This window comes from Myzus persicae, unplaced genomic scaffold (assembly GCF_001856785.1).
Source record: "Myzus persicae strain clone G006 unplaced genomic scaffold, MPER_G0061.0, whole genome shotgun sequence".
NCBI classification, from domain to species: Eukaryota; Metazoa; Arthropoda; class Insecta; order Hemiptera; family Aphididae; genus Myzus; species Myzus persicae.
The window spans coordinates 72850-98479 of NW_019103326.1; the positions used below are offsets into that span (position 1 = coordinate 72850).

Sequence of the window (25630 nt, forward strand, 5' to 3'; positions counted from 1 at the left end):
CAATAAATATTTTCTTTGGTATATTATTTTTACTGAAAATGTAGCTATAACGTTGTATTAACTTGAATAAATTATAATTTTTAAAAGGTCATACAATACGATCGCTCATCTGATCATTGTTAGTAACAAAATTAATTTATTAGCAAATACTTGGTAAGATTACTTGAAAAATATGACTAAATAAGAAAAACCATGATTGTGGGAAGAATCCAATCGGTTGGTTTTTTTTATGCAATTATATTGGAGCTCACATTAATAGATGTGATTATAATATTATGAACGAATATTATTCAAATCATGTGAAAAATAAAACTAGTACCTATCTTAAAATTATGACTTTTATTTTAATTAAAATGTTATTAGCTTATCATTATTTTGGTGTAGAACACTCCAATCAAAGCAGTCAATTCCCTATTAAAAGAATACTGCTTTGTAAATGTATGGAATATATATTATGAACAATCTTGTCTTAAAATATCTAGTTTCAATACTTAATAATAGTCAAATAATCTATCACATTATTGTGTAATGTTTCAGTCATATACTCATATGAGAAGTATTAAATTGTATCCAATATTATAAACTAACATTTACTTACATAGTATTTATAATACTGGTAATTAATTAGAAATAAAATATATAGTTGTTAAATGTTTCGTCTGTGTATTTGTATCAATCGGACGTAATTTGTCCCTCTTATTGCGATTAAATTGTTATTATATAGCTTATCATTGTTATTATATTTGTAGAGATTAACTTAGTATTCAAAACTCATCATACTTCCCTACATTAAATTTTAAGTGCAATGAAGTTGCCAATTCAATTAAAAAAATTAATTCTACACAAAATAAATTAGTTACAGCAGTGAACTATCATGGTAAAATACTTAAATCATTTAAAACAAAAATGTTTGAACTTAAACAAAATTTTATATTCTTGAAAACAAGTTCATGAGTTCGAAGCCATAATGGCTGCTCAATTAAAAAAATCATTTCGATTTAGTTGGACAATACTTTATTTCACTTAAAACTCCATTGTTTTTTTATTTTACCAGAACTTTGACATTACTTGAGATACAAAGCAATTTAATTAATTACCTATATTATATTATGAATATTATACTATATATTACTTATAATAAATAACATATTATGTTACCACAATTCATTTAAGAGAATGTCGAAACCACATGTGTTGTCTGCGTCTTACTAACTCATAATATAGGTACCAAAACATACGTCCAGCAGTTCCAGTCCTACATTGTTGACTTAAATATTACTTAATAATACTTGTCATCAAACTTAAATGTAAGAACATTATATAATGTGTTCTCTCGTTGATTTTTTGCGATATTTTTATTTTTAAGTTAATAATAATCATTTTCAATTTTGAACTAAAATCATGATTAGTTATAATGACTGACTCAAATCACTAGTCAAAACCGAAGGAAATGTTTTTAATAGTTTTTCTGATGTATAGATGACGGTCATTGTATCAGCAGTTATTGGTTGACCACTTGACCACTCATCAACCTTTAATTTTGGACGATTATTAACCGAGAATTAAGCATACAATTCGGAATAAACTATTGTTGAAATCGGTATTCGTTGAGTATTTTGTCATTTGAAATTTTGAATCACTCAAACGGAAATTTAAATCAATACTTAAATAACAACCACTAAAACTGTGCTAAAAACAGCATTACAGTAAAACATAAAAACTTTAAAGATTTTAATCAAATATATCTATGAAAACGCACAAGATTTTCGACGACAAATAATAATTAACTGTAAGAATATTAACAATATAGTATCACAGACATTGGATATCAATTCGATCAGAAATATATTAACAACAATATCGGTATCTATTTTACAGACTTGTGATGGTTTGTTGGAAAAACTGTAAGCAGACATATTTTTTCACCCAGTTTTTAATTAAACTTGTGAACCATTAACTGCGCATTCTGCCTATTGCACAAACATGACACTATATAATCTTGGATTAAAAACAATTCTAAATTGAATCGGCAAGGCTTTACACGTGAAGCAATCGGTCAGAAAACCGACACCCCTTGAAATTGCTGGCGTAGTGTTAACGCGTTACTTAAACGTGGTTATTTTATTTATTTGTTTTATAGTTACAAGTTGGTTAAGATTTTACAGTAGTTATTATTATTTAAATTAAAAATTTGAAAAATAGGGAAATTTAAAAAAATGTTTAAACGCCAAAAATAATGTAAAAGCTCTAAAAATCCCAATTAAAAAAAAATGGTCAAGTATTTTGAAAACAGCTTTGCTATACAGTAATAGTTTTAATTGTATCTCATTATTGAGTAGATCATTGCAATGGATCATGGATGTGTTAAATTTGAATTTAATGATAAATTATTGCATATGAAAAACAATTATGAGCGGAGACGGTCTGTCATCCTATACTACTAAGTATATTCTATGGGTTATTTATATTACTATTATATATTAATAAGATTGGCTCCATTAATTTTTGCAAAAAACAATACAGTTATTATTAATTTTAATAGAACAACATATATCATATCATATTCAATTATTGTTTTTAACTTTTAAGTCAATTCCGACTTGTCGTAAAACGGTGTGAATAGGTTCGGAAACGGTTCGAAATAGGTAATAAGTTAACATGCATCTTAATATTTAGAAAAATTCAGAGTATAATAAAATATAATAATATACATAAAAGTGAAGTTCCCAAGAATAATATTTTTGAATAATGACATTATTACTGAAACGTTAATCTCGGTTAAAAATATTTAAATATCTAATTTCTTCAAAATGTGAACTCAAAATGTCTATAAAAAAAATTTAAATTGCACATTTCTAAGATTTTTCAGTAATAAATACTTTTTTGGAGCCTTGTGTTACATTTTCTAGCCTTAGCTATAAATATTGAGTATTTCAATTTTTACAGATTTTAATTACAAAATAATTTTCAAATTTTCGTGATTTTGGACTGATTCTGTATATAATGTATGCAATCTATAAAGATAAAATATTAATATGGTCATTTGCAGTTAAAAGTAATTGGAAAACAATTTATCTATTAAATGTGTTATACGTGCCAGAATTAAATTATAATTTAATGCTATATGGTTTAGGATTAATTACTAACATTTTTTAGTGATAATAATAAATCTGAACTAAAAGAAAAATGATTTCAATTGCTGTTCATAGTTGAAGTATTAGATACTATTCATCAACTAATCATCAGTACATTGCGATTATTACACACTGCAATAATTAATATTTAATAAGCATGAACAATCAGGACTTTAGAAATATAGAGTAGGTATGTAATGAATTGCTCGAAAAACATAAGATTACTATTTCTTACAGGAATAGTCAATTTTTGGGACTCTTGTATCTATATTTATTAATTTGTATAAATTAACAAACATTTAAAAGTATAAGTATTTAGTCAGAAGTATCTTGTTTAAGGATACTAGATAGTAAGAAGAGCCCAAGTTACAAAAGCTCAATGTGGAGATGTTACGGACATGTAACATTGTATTGGAAACATTTTGTAGAAGGTTACAAATTTAAAAGAGTGATACTTAAATTATATTTTTAAATAATTTGTCACGATAGAATGGTATAAGAAAATGAACCAAATCATAAATAATTTTGAGTTTTTGTCATAAATTATTCGTATTTAAATTAATAAGTATAACAATGAGTCATTCGTGATTGTCAGTGGTATAATGGTATTTATTTATTTTTTATTTTAAATTGATGTCGTTGATATTGTTTATTGGATTTTGTGTTTCTTCGATCTGCACTCAGTCGTACGATTTCGCTTCATTTTCAACGAAAGGAATAGAAGATAGGTGCAATAAATTCAGAATAATAAGCATAAGCTGGGGGTCTATTAATTCGGTAATCTATTTAAAACTAGATGAGCCGAAATCGTGTTTACTTCTTAACATTGTACAGACAAAAATTATTTGGGTACCATAGATTATGTGTTAATATTATTACGTAGTAATAGAATGATACTCAAAATTATTATGCTTTTTAAAAGTCCTACGAGGCTCCAAATATTTAAAGTGTATGCTAAACACACATAACATAATAATATTTTTTACTTTTTTTTAATTTACATTTATAGAAAACTTTAACTAGGTGTATATTATTTATTTATTATCTTTGTATTAATAAAACAATCATCGTGTATAATCAAATTAATTAGAAAAGCGTCATTATAAGAAGTTCGATATTAAAATGTTTTACATTTTTAGTTCATTATTTATTTTAGTATACTAATAAATAAATACCTATTAAAAATACAGCAAGTAAAGCAAATATAAATACATATAGAAATTAATAATGTGTGACAAAATCCTAGATACTACACCAAAGTTCATCAGTGATTAATAAGTACTGAGTACAGAGTAGGTATATATATTATATAAGTTACCATCTCATAGTATAAACAAATAAGTAAAATAATTATAATAATTTTAATAATTTTAATAAAGAAAATTCAGTAGATTTAAAAAAGAATAATTCAAATTCTACTTACACAATTATTATTTTTTTTTGCCATATTATTTTTTGTTTGAATTTCACTATAGTTTTTATATTATTTTTTATGAACAATTTTGCCTACATTTATTATAGATTTAATAGCCAAATTAGATGTCGGTTCTTGTACCCTTGTTGATCTTATATAGTTTTTATATATAAGCTTCAACTTGCTAAATGGTCTTCCTGAGTTCTCTAAAGTTGTTGGTGAAGTCACGAGTTAAATATCTCTATAATTGCCAATTGGATATTCTTAATATTCTAGTACTAGTGTCCTACTAAAGATGTTATATTGTTAACAAATTTATATGTACCTAGCAGCTACCGACTAAAAGTTGTTCTTAATACTGTAAAATATATTTTGCTTTACTTGAATACTGTCTTGAAGTAATGTATGTACAATGTATAGGCGGTTGTGACTTGTGAGATGGTACTCGACGGTATCGGTTCAATTTATTGCTTGTCAATCCAATGTCTTATTATGCCAGTCCGTATGTATATTGTATATTCATCGCCAGTCAGTAGTAGGTATACATTATTATGTACATATTATGTAGGTAGTATACACAATGTACATATTACAAAACAGTTTATGAGACTTTGAAAGTATAAATGTATATTATTATAATAATCCCCGTGCAAACGCCGTATAATAAGCGTTTATTCTCGTCACGACAATTTATAATCATCGAATTATATTATAATGTTGCGTAATACGCTGTTATTTTAGGTTTTGAGTAGTAGGTTTACAAAATACATTATAATTAATGGGCTCTGATTATTGTTTTTTTTCTTTTTGATATAACTGTTAACGATTTTTTTTTATCCAATATTTTATACAAGTCATTATATTTTAGTATTTAGAGTATTATCAAAGTAATATTGAAATTATGTAGATTAATTAGTAATTAAATGTAATCATAAAGGCAAAACTTTTATTTCGTACCGAGTACTGACATCGAGCTATAGTCATTGGAACAAAAGGACATTACACTGCTAAACTTAAAAACAAGTCACCGGTCAAAAACAAACACAAACCACTAACTTAACGAATTTGGTATTTTGTTCGAAAAATATGAAAAATAATTGATATTAGGTGTATTGAATCATTGTATTATTTACTGTTTGGATATAACTGAACAATTTAAAACATATTTAATTTGCCCATTTTAAATCGTATATAATTTGGTTATTTTGAAGTTTGTTTCAACATGATTCGATGATTATAGTAATTATTTTAAAGTTAGTTGTATTAAAAAACCGCAAATCATTGGTTAATAAATTAAGCCCAGTTTTTTTAAACATCAATCCAGATAGACATGCAATAAAGTATTGACACAACCATTAAAATTTGTTATTAAAAAATTAATTGTTGATTAGATAACCGATATAGTAATATTTGATCGTGGCCAGGGCTATAAGTTTGTTTTCAAACCATCGAAAAATATAAAGAGTTCAATTTTTAATTTGTTTATCTTGGTTAGTTTAAATTTAGTGTTATAAATTTAATTATTAGGTATACATTTTTTAATGTTTTTAGTGAGTGATAGATTTTAATATATAGGCCAAAATATAATGTTTGAATGTGATAAACCATGAAAAGATCAGTCTAAACATTTATTCTATATATTTATTAATATCTTATTTTAATAAAAAAAACATACTTGTGCATTTTTTCTTGTTAATTCTGCATAATTTTTTAGATTTTGGTATTTTTAAAGCATTTAATCCACAGCCCTGCTATGGAATACTCTATTTAATAAATCATCGGTCTCAAGATTAGAACATAGTGACTGTCATTTAAAAATAAGAGAAACATAGGTAATTAACAACTATTTAATACAATTTCAATATTTGTAATCAATACAGAAAAAATTATTATTTTAAATATTTTATTAGATGCTTAAAAAATACAAGTATCAGTAACGTTGTAAATTATAATCATATTAATTTTAAAAGTAGCAAAAGTATACTTAAATTACCTTGCTTTTTATAATACTGCCATACTGGTGTCTGGTAGATACTAAAATATTATATAACTAGTAATTATACCTACTTTACACCAGGGGTCTTCAACCCGCGGCCCGCCCTGTCATAATATGCGGCCCGCGATCGCATTTGAAATTAAGCATGTATATTTTCTATTTCGATAAAATTATAACTATAATAATATATATTTTTGTATAAAATACATGTTTTTACTACGAATGCGGCCCGCAAGATTATTAAAAAATAATACGTGGCCCGCTGCATAAAAAGGTTGAAGACCCCTGCTTTACACATTTGATAAATCTAAAGCAAAATATTTGTATGGATCTCAATGTAATAATATTATATTTAACATAATTCATAAGCCATGCGTAATTACTGTGCAGCGATTAAATGTGTAGGTACCTACTATTATTAGTTAGTAAATTAACGGAGTGTCGAAGCAGATCGATTGTATTTTCTTATAGACTTTATCCTCGTTATTTTAATTAAAACAACCCAAAAACATGTTATTGAGGACTTAAGATACCTACCATAGAACTATTTTATAATAGCAATACAGATACAGATATCTCGTTTTTACTGATCAAGCGCAATATGCTGGTAGAGGGAGGTACTGTATGTTAAATGAGTCAACATATTTTTTTAAATGTTATCATGTCTAGAAAATTTTATTATTATATAAATATTATGTAATAAGTGAAAATATTAGGTACTGTCTGTTTTTAACGTTCACAGTAAATAATTATTATATTATGCATCGGTTAAAAATACCTTGAAAATATACATTGTTGTCGGCATTATAAAAGAAAAAAAGGTTTTATACAGTTGTAAAATTCAAAAAATTGAATTTCCCCCTTGGATGTCGACGTTTGTTCTGGCTGTCCATCCCCCTCGGGCACCCAACTAATGAAAAGACAAATTAAGTAAAAAAAAACAGCGCAAGGGACCCGAGATACACAAATAATATGATACTATATAGAATTCAAAGAATCGTAACGTTTTCCCCCATTCATTATGCCACTGACATATCTGACTACGCTGTTGGGGTAATATCATACTATTCGCATTATGTATTTGAATAGTATTTTTGTTATATTTCGCACCATACATGTGTCCGGTTTAGCCTGTACTGCTACGAAACGTTCAGTTTATGATAGGGAGTCACACTACATACAATTTACATATTTACAATGCACAACTAATAATATCATTCGGGAGACGGTCTAAGTAAATGTACCAAAGATAAACAAATATTTATTATTTATATACCCTGCACGAGCATAGTAAAATGAACAGAGTAAAAACTATATACGGTCAATCATTCGATAAATGTATGTTTTTGAAAAAAAATTATTTATACAATTTGAATCTTTGCTACACACAAACTTCAAATAAAAAAAATGATATTATTAATTTTTTATTTTTTTTGATCATATAGTTTAATATTCTGAGTGGAGCGATGAATTTACCTATTGATTTTTCAATATGATGTCAGTGTCTTAACTTCTTGTGTCTGTGTACACGATGAGTAGTTGAGGTATATCAGTCATTAATAGATTTAAAAAACAGTCAGGGGCACGATACATCTAGCTTTTATATTAAAGTCATAATTACGTTGTTTATGTTTAAAAATAATGCTGTATTTTATATTAATTGATCATTTTTTCCGGGGTGAAAACTACCGAATGGCGCATTGCATCCAATCCGCCGTAGATTGGGTTAAGTGAAAAAACCAAACTTGGTATAACATTGAAACTTGAGAGTTAGAAATTATACACTCAGGCACCTCGTGGGGTCCGCAGGTTGCAGGTGGATTGCGTACCTGATAATATACTGCTCGCATAATCACAAGCGATTCTCACAAGCAACGCCGGGTCGTCGGATGAATTATTGAAAAAAGTTTGAATCATAAGGTGTCGGCATTTTGAACGGGAAACGAAGAGCACGGGGTCAGCTAGTTAAATATAAAATCAGAAACACTTGTGAAAAACATGTATAAACAAACAGTATTTCGATTTATTTTACTATGGATATGACTCTGACAGTTGGCGTATAGTATGTAATATTACTCTCGTCTTTTGATCTTGTTTTACACTAACAACAATAACAATCATAACCTTTTTTTGAAAACAAATGTCAAATGTAAATAAAAAATAATTTTTCTTCCACATGAATGAAATTTTTTTTACAAATGCATTGTGTAGAGTATAATTTAAGTTTTGCAACATGTTGTAACTAAATGCATTGTATTGTACCATGTTTCGTTAGGGAATAAAACGAATATAACAGCTCAGTATTATTTTTCCCAATAATCGGACATTTTTAGATTACAAAAAAAATATCTAATGTTCACTAGATTGGTGTGGCTCCCCTCATCAATAATGGGGTGAAAAAACCTTACAGGAGGTGACTTATCTCCGAACCCCTATATATGTATATGTATATGGTGTGTGTAACTCACAATACTAAAATATAACAAAAAATAGGTTTTACTCAGATGAGTCACCGAAATAATCTCGTTCGATATAGTAATAGTAAATGTATGTATGTTATATGTACATTTGTATGTGCTATTATAGGTGCGTACGAAATATTATCTTTATTTCACTATTTTACTGCAAGGAAAGTAAAATATAATGTTCGCTGTTATATCATATTAACAGTTTTATTTTGCTAATGATTAATTGATTTGCGCATTTACTAATTTACTATTGATATGTCATCCGTCATTAAAATGTAACGAATAATGCGTGGAGTAGCAATAGGTTTATTGATTAAATTTATTCATAATTATTACCCCAACAGTATACAAACATTGACATACCTAAGTCCAACTAGTTCCCGAATAGGTAGTATAATTATATTATCTAAACTAAGGCTATACACCTTTTTATGGCAGCAGGCCACATATTGTTTTATAAAAATCTCGCGGGCTGAACACAATACAATTATGTAATATTGTGTTCGGTAAAAACCTACTTACACCAATAGGCAATAGCCAACAGGTATACAATAGAATATAGACACATCACACATATTACGTACATATATGATTTCAATGACCTTTATAATCGTCGTAAATTATACGCCTGTCGGGTGGCGCAGACGGCTATACTAGCATTTGGCAACCAATTTAGAAAATTGAATTTTATTGTTTTGGATAGCGATACGTTTTATAAAAGCCGTTCTAATGTTGTACATACTTTAAAACTGACCTCGTCAAAGGATAAAAACAGATTTTATCTAAATAGATAACATACACTTTGCACAAAAATATGCTCGTGGGCCACATACAGGTATTTATAACAATAAATACTGCGAGGGGTACTGCGGTATGAAATCTCTGATCTAGAATATTCTTCCACATTCCAGTATCGAGCCGTATATGGGTGCCTACCCCACTGAGTCTTTTTGTAATAATAATAATAATAATAATACCTGGTCAGAGCACAATAATCAGGAAATCTTTAGAGGGTCTTGACGTCTTGGAACTTCCTGTCGACATAAAAGTTCATTCGGCCTTTTGAATCGATGATTCCCGATTATATTGCTTTTTAACCATTTACTTACCTATCTTTGTACTGTTAGGGTAGGTAGTATATATTATATTGTTGTACATTACTCAAAAAATTACTTCAACTCACCTAATATTGCAAAAATACATTTAACGTTCTACACATCATAATTTATATATTTTATTATACATAAGAATAAGATAAATTGTAATAATATTATAATTCTGTCACACATACCTACGGGAGTGGGTATATATACGTCATACGTGCTAAAGTAATTTTTGATCGGATTTCGACGATAGATCATCGTCAACCGTCGTACCTTTAGCTTTTACATTGTTCGGATTTTTTTTTATAGGGCTCTCGAGAATGTATTGTTACCGTAGTATTATATTACACACGTATATAACATGGGTAAACATAATTAAATCTGGTCATCACATTTTTATTGATTTTTTTTCACGATAGAACCCGCTGAGCGAGTGAATGGTTTGAGAAATAGGGGGTATTATATTTTCCGATGATACTAAAATACGAAATGTGAACTACAAGAATATCTACTTAAAGCGTATGCTGTGTACATGTTCTACGTCTATAGAAAATATAGGATTTTATCGATAACAACTGTGTATAAATAATATTATAATACAAACATAAATTATGAAATCTCAAATCAGTATAAAAGTGTTTTAATTTCCATTTTGAATACGTAGGCACCTAGAAAAGTTTGATAGATTTAACTGTTTTTTATAAATTTATGTTTAAAATTATAAGACAAAACATTTTTATACTTGCTGGAAATGTATGTATTTACCTACTAAAATTAAAAAATATGAACTTACAGTGAATACGTAATAAATACGTAGACATAGTCATTATTAAAAACACAAAAGGTAGGTACCTATAACATGTTTATAATACATTATACCTTAGATCTGCGATCACTGATCTGCGTTATATTTAAAATTGAATCCAATTATACATGAAGTTTTTTAAATAGTTTTAAATGTTCTAATTAATATTTATCAGTGATTTATTTGTTTTAACTTTTCCTTGAAAATAACAACAAGTATTATAATTTAAAATTAATATCTGAAATGTAGCTACTAGTAATTGCTAAAGTTTCCGAATGTTTCAATTTATTTTTTAGAACATATTGCAATTTTTAATTATGTATTTGTACTTTTATATTATATGCTGTACATTAAAATGTTTATCACAAAATGTATGAACAATATCCCGTTTGATATTAAGTATAACAAGGTTTTCAATTTAACTTTTATCCATTACCAATTACCGTTTACCTATAAATTATAATTATTTTTATTTAATTCTAAGTAGGAATAACTATATTTAATAAGTTTGCAGAATATAAAAAAATATACATGTAGGTGTTTGTGTCTTGTACATATTTTGATGTTGTTAATCAACTAACGAACAATTAAGTTCATATTTCGAAAAGTTGTTTACTTATTATTCTCTAATTTAATAAAATTAAATTTGCTAGGTGAATGCAGCAATTGTATTATTATAATCTATGATGCATATTTAGTTCCGATCCAGTGATACTTATGTACTATGTACACATCGTAATTCCATACTATGAAATTATAGACATAATTTACTATTCATAAATGTATAATATGAATTATGAGGACATTATTAGTAGTATCTTTACTAATTGTATGTTTAAATTTGTATTTATTATTAGTAAATAAAAGATAAAAAAATTCTTTAAGAAAATTGTATTTAAATTACATAAAATAACAAAACATTTTAAGGACATTGAATTTAAAATAAAAATCATATTAATATTAAAACAACCAAAGCTACAGTTTAGGGAAAAATTAATACTTTAAAATAATTATGAAACCGGAAATCACATAACAGATTTAAGATAACTTTTTATTCTAAAATTTAGGCCGTCATTTTTAAGTGATACATGATTTTTATTTTCACAATTACAGAAACATAGTATAAAAATACTATTACAAACAAACTTCAAAAGTGGATCAGAAGAATTCAATTCCAAAAATAAAAATGAAAATAAGTCAGTAAGAAAAAAAATAATGTGTTGGTAAGTTTATTATTTACAGCGTTTACTAACATGGCTACACACGCTAACTTTAAAACGGTTTATGATCCCAATTGTCGCTAGCGTAAAGCACATTGGATGATCGAATAAAAATAAGAATATATATTACACATTACGTGGATTAAGCTGTGAAAAAATGCACTATAAAGCCCCGTATAAAATTAATTTACATTTCCAAATAATGCGCCAAGACATGCAATAAGACTCCGAAAATCACACAAAAAAATGCATTGAAATTAAACATTTGTTTTACATAGAGTACCTATACGGCTATACATAAATAATAAATAAAATAACTGAAAATTGACCTTTCAAATATATTTTATAACACATAAACTAATTAAATTTAATTATGACATTAAATACGTACGAAATAATAATCTTTTTGAATAAGTATATGAAAATAAATTGTTATTATCCTGTTTATTTCAATTTATTGCAATAATTTTTGTTCAGAACACATATTATACATAGCGCTTTAAAGTTATTATTTTAATAATACAGACATTTATTAGGTACTATGAGGCAGAAAAAATTATTTCGAAATCTAAAAAATTATAATAGTCGAGGTTAGGTGCTTTTTTTTTCGTTTAAACCGACAGCAGGGGGGAATCTGTTTGAACACTACTACTCCTCAGGTTAGATGTTAGGTGTGATTGGTATTAGGAGAGAAAACCATATTTTATAATATTATAAAGTTTATGTATATTAAGTGATCGTCACTGTACGTAAAATGCATATGTATACAGTATCTAATGTAAATATCAAAAAATGGTCTCATTGCATCGACCGTTCATATTATATAGGTGGATAATAGGTATATTATTTTTCATATTTACAATTGGACGTGTATGATAAAATAAATTGTAATTTGTAATACTAAACATAATAATTATTGCACGGGTATTACAATATTGCCATATTGATTATAATGATAATCAATATTATTATTATTATTATTTCTTGTATTATAATAGAATAAAAGCTTATAAATCGTCGTCACCGGTGGGAGGGGGGTGATTCGCCGGAAACGCGGCGACAGACGAGGACATAAAAAAAAAATAAAAATAAAAATAACGGGGAAAAAAAATCAATAAAAACAGAAATATTTTGAAAAACTGCATGTACATAATGTATATGGAATACAATACACGAAACATCGGCGAAACCGTGGCGCGGGGGAGATTCATATTTTCCGTTTCCCTCGGTCACTAAAAACAAGGGACCGTAAAAATGCAACGGCGGCAACGGTTGTCCGCTCGCCGTTTCCCCCCCTCGTCCCGTCCGTCGTCGAGGGCGGCGGCGACTATGGTCTACGCGACTACGATCGCCGCCGCTGCATCCACCCATCCTCCGTCACCCACACCCAACAACCACCACCGCCGCCTCCATCCGAACCACGACGACGACGACGACGACGACGACGATGACGTCGACCCCTCGCCGCTCGACCAATAATCTTAATAACATAAAACTGGGCGGTATTCCACACACACGCACAAAGCGCACACCGAGTCGTGTGTGTATATCGTGTATAAAGTAAAAAAAAAAAAAAAAAGAGTCGACTGCGGGGTGACAAATACCGTCCACGCTGCGCAACTTATCCGTCCCGCACCGCCCCGCACACCGTCACCCCACCTACAATACATATTTTTATATATTATACGATATAAACTTGAACGACTCCAAATATAATAATAATGTATATATAACATATTATTATTATATATCGACTATCTGAAATTGAATTTCGTATCGCGTCTCCACCCGTCCCTCGAGCCAGACGCACACACCACCACCACCACCAGCACCTGCCCCACACAAGACCGTCTTCTACCCACCTGCACGTCGCGACCACTCACCGCCGACCGTACGTATACCGCGGTATACGCACACGACGGGCCAGCGGATCTACGAACTGATCTACGAACGGACGACGGCCGGCCGATGTCATCGCGTGGCGCGCGCCACGGTTTTGCGCGTGACGTCACGCGGCGCGCGACAATCGATAATATTCCGTTTCGGCGGCGGTGCTATTTATTTTTATCTCCGCATTTTTCCCCATTTTTCTCCCCCAGTTTTTTTTACATTTTTTTTTTTACTTTTCCCTAGTTTTAGGTTTTTTCTCCCCTCGTCCGTAACGGCATTATAGTACGAAATTCTCGAGCACACTGCCACACGATGCGACCGTGTTACTATATTATATTTATATATGTATACGACACACGCGTACCATACGTAATTGGGCTCAGCCGCGCGCGCGTCTCCGTAATACAATAATAGTAATAGTTGCGCACGTGTGTGTGTGTGTGTGTTTGTGCGATGGTACGGCGCGCCGCCGATACGGACGCGGAGACGTCGTCGTCCGTCGGCCGTCCGCCGCCGCCCAAGTCGCCACCGCGTTGTCATCACCACCGCCGCCGCCGCCGCCGCCGCCAATACCGCCGCCCGTCACAACCCCGTGGCTAACGGAGGCACCGCCACCGCCACCGCACCACCGTCCATTCCAACCGCGGCACCCCGACGGCGGCAGTGGCGGTGGCGACGACTGCCCTCGAGCGCGCGTCGTATATTATATTATTATTATTACTATTACTATTACTATTACTATTATTATTTTATGATTCACCACCGACGCGCGCGACGCGTCGCGTCCAGTCGATACGTGTGTGCCACCGTCGGCGGAACGTTGACGTGGTGGCGAACGATATCATCATCGTCGTCGTCGTTGTACTTGCACAGCAGCAACAATAATAGCTATTAAATCAAATTACTCTGTTGGTTTTTTTTTTGAATTTTTTTTTTTTTTTTTTATCGTTATTACAGCATTATATCACGTTATTTACCATAATATAAAACACGCGAACTTTGTGTAGGATACGACTAGCACGTGTACAATAATTTTGTCAACCACCTTGACGAGTGTATGGGCACCTATCGAGTGTTCGTAATGAGATCGTAATTTTCAAGAATATTAAAAAATATATATATTTTACGTTAAAATTTGATATGAACGGAGACATGCACCAGTACGAATGCCGCCATCACCAACATCGCAGTCGTCTGCACCACCGTCGTAGCCACGAGTCTCTTCGGTTTTTCGATTGTCACGTCACTGCTGCCGTCATGTCCAGTAAGAAAATACCTACTCATAAATATTTATGGTATTCGTTACTTAGCACACTAAAGTACGCATTTCCTTTTTTTTTTAAACTCTTCATTTCATGTCACATTGTTAATTTATTTCGTTCGAATATGCGAAACTTTTAAATTAGATTGAACGGCTGTCGGCTGCCAAGTGAAATATACATTTTCGCTGCTCTTCACAATTTCTTTTACGATATTAGTTAGATCGATGTACAAAAAGGTACAGTTAAAGTGTGTGTGTGGGTAGCGAAAACGTGCACTTTCAAAAGTTCGTTAAACACACGCACACGCACCGTCGCGTCACTCTGTCGGCAGACACGTGTGTTTAACTTCAGTGCACAATAATATTATATGATACGATAATAACAATATAATGCAGAAAATGGTAAGTAGGTAGTATAAAAGACGTGTACCTATACCTGCGTTTCTCGTGTCTCATTTATTATTTGTTTTATTTTTAAATATCTATAGTTACCTATTGCGTTTTTTTTTATTGTGTCGCGTGTTTATGGATAAGTTACAAAATTGAATATTCACAGTAACTGGATGATATTAGGTATACGCATTTTAAATTTTACTTTCAAACAATTTTTTTCATATTTTTGCTGCAAATTGTTTTTATGTCAACCATGAATAAATGTCGTATTCTAATTTTAACTTTTATATCTATACATTCCGATATTCATGGAATTTATTAAATTATAAAAATTATAGGTATAGAAGATGAACAAAATTTAGAAAAATGTATGTTTTTTTGTATTATGAAGAGAAACCTACTATGGGTATATAGTATTTGCTCTATATAAAGATAGACATGGTTGAACACTGTTAAAATATAATAGTGTAATTGGCTGGTAGTTAACACATTTTTAATTATTAAATGAATTATCGTTAATTGTTATAACGTCATAACGAGCAATTCTTCAGTCTCAGTGCGGTTTCCACCAAAGTTAATTCTTTCTTTTAAACATTATTTTGTCTTAACCAATATTTAAAAAAAACTATTTTGCAAATTCTCTGAATTAAACCAACACAGCTGGCTATGTACCTGTTATTATTTTTTTATGTCTACTTAATATTTTTTCAATATTATGAAGAAGATATTCACATAGTCACATTGATGACTATTATAATTTCTGCTATGAACAGTTAAATTAGTAATTTTGATTAATTGCCTAAGGTAGTATTTGTCACAAAAATAGTTAAGAATTTTCAAATAAAATCGGCTGTACTCGCAACCAGTAAATCAAATGTAGCCAAGTAAACAAGAATAAAATGTATTCATTTATTTATGTATTTTATGAAATAATTATATAAGTTTAAACTCGTTGAAGTGTATGAATATAATATTTTTTAAATAAAACAATTTGGAATCAATAGCTTTGAATTCGAGTATTTGCTTTAAAGATTTTGTTTACTAAATCGTATTTTATATTTTACTATACAGATTAATTTAAATGTCATTATAATTAATGACCTTACACATATCGGTTATTAAATATTGATTACTCTGGATATGACATTAAAACTTAAATGGCCTTATAAGTTCAAATGGCCTTCCGCCTACCAATATATTTTTTTAAAGTAAAAGATGAAAGATCTTAACATTTTCTGTACCTATAAAGTGTATATGTGGCGTTACGTACATATTTTTCGCGTAGTTTTGTAAGGGTGTAAGAATATTTTTATATTGAACTATCATTTATGAATAGTATTATGTTCATTTTTATAACTCATCATTATAATTAGCATTGTACAATAGGTATATGTTACTAATTTACCATAGGAGTCAGCACATAGGTAACAAAACGCATTCCGTAGGTTAGGTATGTATAAGGGAACTGGGAAGATAATATTATAGGTATTGTACTATAATTGTATGCTAGGTACATGTTTAATGCTTATAGATTATAGAATATTTATTATTGGAAGTTATGGTTTACAGTAACGTTAATTGGTATTTTAAAAATGATATCAATAATTATTTAATGAGAAAAAATATTTTTTTACATAGGTAGGCAAATTTTAATTTCATACGTGGGTGGGTAGTTTAAATATTTCCCCTAATGTATAAAATGTTCGTGATACCGCTTCGTATCATACTATAAACATAGATACTAATACAATTAGATATTTATTTTATATGCTGTAATGGGGAGACTAAATATTTTTAAATTTATAGCTGCAGGAAAATGATATATTTTATGAACCAAGTCGAGTTATGGTATTTATTTTGCCTATAGAAAGATTCTCTATAAAGCCTATATACGTTCAAAAGTTTAAATGTCCATACCATAATGTTATGCCGTACTTAAAATGCGATGCAAATATTATAACGAGCTGATATTTACATCAGATGACCACGTTTATTGAGGGGCTTGAAATGTTTTCAAGAGGCTAAGCCCCCCGTATCGTGCACGTAATTGATTATTCAAAATAATCCCATTTTCTTATTTACTAATACATTTATAACTTTTTTTTTTTTTAATTTTTTGAACCATAAATGAGTTCTTAACATTTATATTTAAATAAAAAATAATAAATATATCTTAATTATATTTTTATTGTTTCCTTAAATGTTAAAAAGTTAAAAATGCTTTAAACGCCAATTATTATTATCATTTTCACTCACATGATTTATTTTTAGTAATATTGTGTAGCTACTGATATAGTTAATATGTAATTTTTTATTTAAATATTTTAAATTGAATACTTAATTCTGTATCAGCATTATGTCTCTTACAAAGTTCAATGATTACAAGGAACCAATTACTTTTATTAAGCGTAATAGCGTAAACCGTTTTTCACCCCCGCATGGTCTATAATAGGTACCTACTATACATAAACACGTATGTTTACATTGAAAGCTTTTTCTACTATAATCGTACCGATTTTTGTACAAAAATTAAACGTACCTATTTTTTTATTTGTGTACAAAACTACAAATACGAAATAATTATGTATTGGAGTAGCTACAGCCTGCAGTATTAAATGTAAAATGTATTTTTAAATGTTTAAGTAGTTTATTATTATTTATTATACATAGTATTATATTATAGATACCTATATGGCTATATGGCTATGTAAAAGTAAAGCCAATTCAATTTTGATATTGATCTTTCAAATGCCTGATTGTTTTCTGATACAATTAAAATTATAATAATTATTATTTTATAATTGCTTTTATTTTCCGTTAGACTATTCTTTTAATTTCTTGCTAAATAGTTTTAATTAAATTTTAATATACTGGTGAAATTAGAAAGAAATTTTTAGAAGAAAATAATTCCCAAGATTTTCCAACCCTAGAGATCGTCAGCGATGTAGGAACTATATAAGGTCTATAGTAGACTCACTTGAGTTAGGTTAATATTATTAATAATCATAATTCATTAAAATAATAGAAAAGAAAGGTTAATAGTTATCACATAATATAGTTAGTTCCTTGCATTGATCAATTATTTTTATTACACTATATTATATTTATTTGATAAAACGGATGACATTAAGTTTTTTCTCTTTTGTCATTTACAAGCGGATTTATAGTGCATCAACTCTAGGTGATTAGTGATTACTAACTGTGTATCATTATGTTATAATATTATAAATTATACTTTACTATGCATAAAGATTAAGACAATGATTAACCATCGAATTAAAAAAAAATAAAACTCAATTTGAAGAAAGATTTATGGATTTTTTTTCAAATTTAGGGTTCTTATATAAAAGCTAACGATTTTTTATTTATTTCTTACCCATTGAATAAAAACATATATAATATAATATGTATAATTTATGGCTGTTCAATTCACAAATGATAATACGTTGTTAAGTTTATTATAAAAACATAATATTTTAATGATGATTATATTTTATGTTTATGTTTATAAATTATAATACGCAGAATCTAAATATTCAAGAAGTTATTCTAGTAGATTTTTTTACTTAAATAAGAATAGTATAAATGGCTGCTAAGTAAAGTCTTAAACAATATTGTGTTCCATATTTTATAAATCAATTTAAGCCCTATTCAATTATTATTATTAATAATAATGTTTTTTTTTTGTTTTATAGTTTACCTTCATTATTAACAAAGAAAAACTGATATGCAGACAATCGGTAAAGCAGATAATAAAATGGATTTTCCTTTGAATTGGACTGATATATTATTAAAATCAATATCAGGTAAGACGAACTACACAATAGATGTAAAAATAGGAACTAAACGTATTGCAACAAACCAAGAACTAAGAGACATAACAAAAAAACGACGGAAACAATCAAATCCTACAAGGATATCGTCGAATGAAGAAAATACAAAAAATGAAAGCGACAAAAAAATATTATGTTCTAACAGAAATAAAACCGAATTGAACAACAGTGAAGAAGTGACAGATTTAAAATTGATTTGTCCGCAATATCATTCGGCTTCTTTACCTCTGAATCTGACAATATCTGAAAACCAAAAACTTTCACCAAATGAAGGACAAAAAATGAACTTTTCTAATGACATACAATTGAAAAAAAACTCATCTACTGAAATCTATAATAACCTAAATTCTTCTTATCAAACATTTATGAAAGGAATACCACATATTGATAAGAAAGACTATTCGAATGAATCTTCAACTTGTATAAGTTCATTTTCTAAAAATCAACAATGCACCTCAGGCAGCACAAATGTTGGGACGACCTCTGTTCAAATATTTAATCCAGAAGCCTTTTGCGATCAATGTAACAAAGAATTTTGTAACAAATACTTTTTAAAAACGCACAAGGCTAATAAACATGGTGTTTTCAGTGACAGCCATTCAAACAGTTCCAGTTTAGATCATTTGGATAGAATTAAAATATCAACATTACCCACGACAACTTGCGACTTTTCTTCAAACATTAATGAAAATTATATCGGTGCTTCAACATCATCATTGTTTAAAAGTCCTGTATTATCTTCTCAGTCGTCGGGAAATACAAACTCATATGTATCAAAAAATATATTTAATAATCAAACACGGGCGTTTTGCAGTATATGCCAGAAAGAGTTTTGTAACAAATATTTTGTTAGGAGACATAAAGCTAAAATTCACGGAATAACTGATGATGGAGACTACAAGATAAATGAAGATGTCCCATTAAACTTCAAAACAAATGAACAGATGAAAAATGAATTTTTAGATTTTGGGATCTCTGATTCTTGTGATAAAGATGTTAATACAGTATCACCTTCTCTTTGTGTCAACGAATACGTAACTGAAATTTCAAAAACAGATGACAAATTATTCTCAAAAGACACTCAAACACCAGTGGATAATGAAGAAGAACTTGTAATGAAATATACTAAAGTTGAAACCCCGCATGATAACATAAAAGTTGAGAATGCAGATGATGAGCGAAATGTAAACCACACCAATAAATTAAATAATGTATTGGGTAATATAAATGATCTTCAAAGTAGTGAACTTACAAGTAGTTCAAGTCATATCATAAATACTCATTATGAAAAGCCAATTATTCAAAATGATTTTTCAAAACCGAACTCTAAAGATATGAATCAGCAGACTACTGAATTTAAGACTAACACTAATAAACCCATGAACTTGATGACGAATAATAGTGTAAATGGTATTTCAACGGACAACAATATCGGAAAAAAAGTTAACATCTTAAATAATTCTCTTCCAGCTTCCGTAACAATTGTTGAAGATGAAAATAAAATTGATAAAAATATTGAAACAGATGAATCTAAAATTGAATTGATAAGTAAAAGCAAGTTACTTACATTACATAATTTGTTTTTTAAATTTAATGGAAATTCTTTAGAGAATATGTCAACATGTTATGTATGTAACATGCAAATAAATGGATCCTTAAAAGCGCACATTTTCAATGAACATGAAAACATCGTTCATGAACTAATGAATGAAACTTTAGAGACCAATGAAAATGTACGTATTGAACACTCATGTCATGAATGCCATCAAATATTTAATTCTGATGCATTTTTGAAAGAACATATCGAGCAAGGTGAGTGTAACATCAAAGGAATGGGCAGGGCGTCGGCTAGTAGTAAAACTTCCGCAGAAAACGAGGAATACATTAATCATGAGACCAAAGACTTGAGTGAAAGAAAGCAGACTACCATGTTGAGTAGTTTTTGCAAAATATGTAACAAAGAATTGTGTAATAAGTATTTCATGAAAACGCATATGCAACGGATGCACGGTATATCGATTCAAAATGGTAATCATATCGGGGGAGTAGTATGTGATATATGTAACAAAGAACTTTGCAGTAAATATTTTCTACGAGTACACAAACAGAACTCACATGGTATTGTTGAAAATGGATCTTGCCAAAAATATTGGACAGATTCGATGGCTGAGAACGGACAACTGTCCGACGAACCTGATAACGGTCATAGATATTACAAACACTATACAGAAGTGTGCAATATATGTCTTAGGCGGTTCAGAAGTTCGAAGTGGTTAAGTGCTCATTTATTAAACGATCATGGCTCTGAGGGAAAAATCCAATGGAAGCACATTCAGAATCACATGGAAGAAGAAAAACAAAACTTGCAATCTAACAACGAGTTGAACACGAGCTTAAGAGCAACTGGAAGTCCTAAACAAAATTCAGTCGAGGAACAAAACATAATATGCGATGAAATGAAAGAATATCGTTGTTCATACTGTTCGTTCACCACGTCCATTTTATCGTTTCTTTTCGTACACGAAAAGTTTCATCTCACCGAGAATAAAACCACGAAGGACATGCCATTAACATGTCCTACCTGCAGCGTGGCGTTTCAAAACAAGACACAGTTGGAATATCATTTTACACATTGTCATTTCAGCTCCGATGTTGTGAATTCGCCCGTTTCGTACTCTATTTTACATTCACCCAACAACACACATGTCACACTTAACGTCAACGAAGATTCGTCAGCAGACAAGTCGTTAGACAATAACGGAAATGACGTGTTCACCGACAAACTGGGAACATCGATCAAGCCGCGTCAAACGGAAAACGTATCACCATCGGGAAAAAACCACTGCATTCCTGAATCAAACCACGAACCGTTTATAATGCAGTCGTTTTTTCTCGAGAACTGTTCAGTATCTCCGTCGGCCAAGAAGGAACTAAGTGGTCGCAGCGATTCGTTTCATTCGTCTCTAGTCTACTTACCAGTCAAGGAGAAGTTAACTTCAACTGTTAATGTTTTCTTCAAGCTAACCCCAACATAAATATTTGGATTTTTAAGGTTATATGTATGTGAATTTAATATATTCTATAGCTATGATATACGATTGAGCTAACTAAATTAAACATATTAAATAATATTATAGTTTGTATGGTATAATATAATATTATAATATACATTCACAGAATTAAAATAAGACTGAACTACATATTTTATGGGTGCTGGAATGAAATTTGGTGATATTGATAATACTAAAGTTCCTAATTTAGCCTTGAATAAAATATTATGTCATAATATAACATTGGTAGTTTTGTTTACATTCCAATTCGTAAATTCGAACTACTTCGGGAGTCCATATGCACCAAATTCAAAGTTTTTAAGCTTAATGAAAACATATTATGTAATAATATGATGATTAAAGTTCTAAAAAAATTATATCTACATTTAGATTTTTTCACTCTTCGTCAAGTAAAAAATATGCACTATTATATTATAAACACAGGGTGATTCACTATTAATACAAATGTTTGTATTTATAACAAACTATATGGTAGGTACTTTTGTAAATTAATGAAATTAAAATATTTTAGTTTTGGAAACTTTCATACACTAAGTTCAAATCTCACCATAAAATAAAAATTATATATCATCTATTGATGCATATAATATTTAACGAACATCAGCCATCAACTATCAACACAATTTATTATAGATTGTATTACCTAATTTTATTTTTGGATTGCTTTAAACTAATTATTTTCATGATTGTGAATTTAATTTTGATTGATTTTTTTTTTTAAATTTTAACGTCTAAAAGTAATTTTTTAAACTCTTGAAAATTAGTAACTCATATTTAAAACTTCATATTACCAAAATCTTCATCCCCCCTTTTTTTTTTAAACAAATGCATTCTAACTTCTAAAAAACAACTTAAAATCAAAAAATGTAGTCTTGCATTATTTTAGTTTATAATAAGTTGTAAAATCTAGAGATTTTTAGCAAAAATATTAAATGTTAGTGTTGTTAAAGTTTCCAAAAATAAATTATTTTATTTTCTGCTTTACAGAATTATCAATTTTAAAGTATGATAAGAATCACTCTTCAGCTTACATAGTTTATAGCGTATATATATATTATATATTATATAGGTTTCATAAATATAACCTAATTGTTTTAACTTATTTATTATAGTTCAGTTCAGTTACCTATATTTTAAAAGCACCCATTCAAACGTAATAATGTTAATGGGTTTTTAAATCAGATAATCAAAAATTGTTTTTAAGCACTGCCTTGACAGCTAGGTCATTGGCTTGATAATCAAAATTATACATTAAACTAGTTCAATTTTATAATCAAAAAAATAATAATTTCGTTATTATGTTTTACAGTTAATATTAATTAAAGTTATCGTTGTACACGCATGATGTGCAATTGTTTATATTTTTTTTATGAACAATATTATTATTATCGCTAATATAATATATATTATGTAGGTATAACAAGAACGTAAATAAAATGAGGAATCAAATAATGGTTTAATCACATGATTATATACTCAACACGATTCATAAAATTAGATGATACGTTGTTGGTAATTTTAATAAGACATTAATTTTAATTACTAGGGCTCGGATTTATATGTTCTACACATCTTTGAAATATGCACTTTAAAAATTAGTACATTAATAATATGAAAATCAAATCTTATTGTTACTGATATTTATTTTATCCCCATATCACTAAAAAGATTTATACAAACTATTACTTAAAAAAACGAAATGTTAAATCATCTTAAACCAAAAGCACGTGAAATGTTAATTATTGGTAAAATCGTCGATTGTATATTTTAAGTTCAATTAAATAAAAAATACCTAACGAGACACTATCATTTTTTTTAATAAAAATGAATAAACCTAACCTATAGCTAACCTATAGCTTACAAGTAGCATTAAACTACATTTTCTTCTTAATTCTTGGTTTACACATTTTTGTACCTTGGAAACTTCTTTCCATTATATTATACAATGGTCAATGACAATATATATAATGCGACATTATAGATAAGTATCGTAAGACTTAGTGGATCAATTTAATAACATTTTTGTACGTATATAGTCTGGTGTCTGTATGCCCCCATTTCTATGTTTTTAGTTTATTACGATAAGATTAAGAAAAGATTATCGAATTCCAGGAATATGATTTTATACTACGATTTTATAATTTACTTTATTTTCTTTGATAAGTATTTTGTAAATATACTTCGAAATGTTGTTTTTAAACTAAATATACTTAAAATAATAATAATATGTACTCAAAAACCACAAATATTATATAATATAAAAAAATATGAATATGCAGAAAACGAAAAAAATTAGCAAAATATGCATAAATATTTCAGTATAAAATGTTATACTTAAGTTTTTCTTCAGATTAAAATTAAAATGTCCATCAAATCTAACTACTCTATAAACTAAGTACTAGAAAAACAATATGCAAAATAATAAATTTAATGCTACATATAAATCCGGCCCCTAATAGTTATTTCCTACCTGTTAATTATCTACCTACAGCTTAATGTACTTTGCTTGGTGTTTAGGTATAGGTACTAATTGTTGTTTATACGACAACACATCAAATTCCTTTTAATATAATGTAAAAATTTTGAATGAATATTTAGTGAATAATATAATATATTTTAGAAATAGTTTATGTTACCTAGTTTATTTGTCATGTATTTATACGACTGTTCTTTTTATTTTACAGTCGCATCTATTATTTTTATAGGAACTCGTGTGATTAAATTTACATACGATTTACAGTAAAAACAACTGTAGGTATTGGCTATGTATTTTTCTTAGAAATTTCGTAAATCCAATAAAATAATTTCCGAGTTATAGCTATACTCTACAGCAAACTAAAATAAAATAAATTGTAGTGCAGAGAATATTATTGATTGTGTTTTATATTTATTTTTGGATGACTACCTACCTAATAACTAGCAAAACAATACTCTTTTTTATTACCTACCAGCAAACACATTCTGTTATTTTGTTGAGGGATATGTTATTATTATTATTATACTTCAAGCAATAGATACCATGAGTTTTTTTTTATAAGCAAT

The 25630-nt window shown here is 28.9% G+C and overlaps 1 protein-coding gene across 1 annotated transcript; it reads left to right on the forward strand.

The window, feature by feature from the left end:
- Positions 1-14827: 14827 nt before the first annotated feature.
- On the forward strand, positions 14828-24789 carry LOC111034301. Its single transcript, XM_022315448.1, has 2 exons — positions 14828-15294; positions 19380-24789. Exon 2 carries the CDS (start codon positions 19412-19414, stop codon positions 22550-22552), a length of 3141 nt encoding a protein of 1046 aa, XP_022171140.1. The 5' UTR covers positions 14828-15294; positions 19380-19411; the 3' UTR covers positions 22553-24789.
- The last annotated feature ends 841 nt before the right edge of the window (positions 24790-25630 follow it).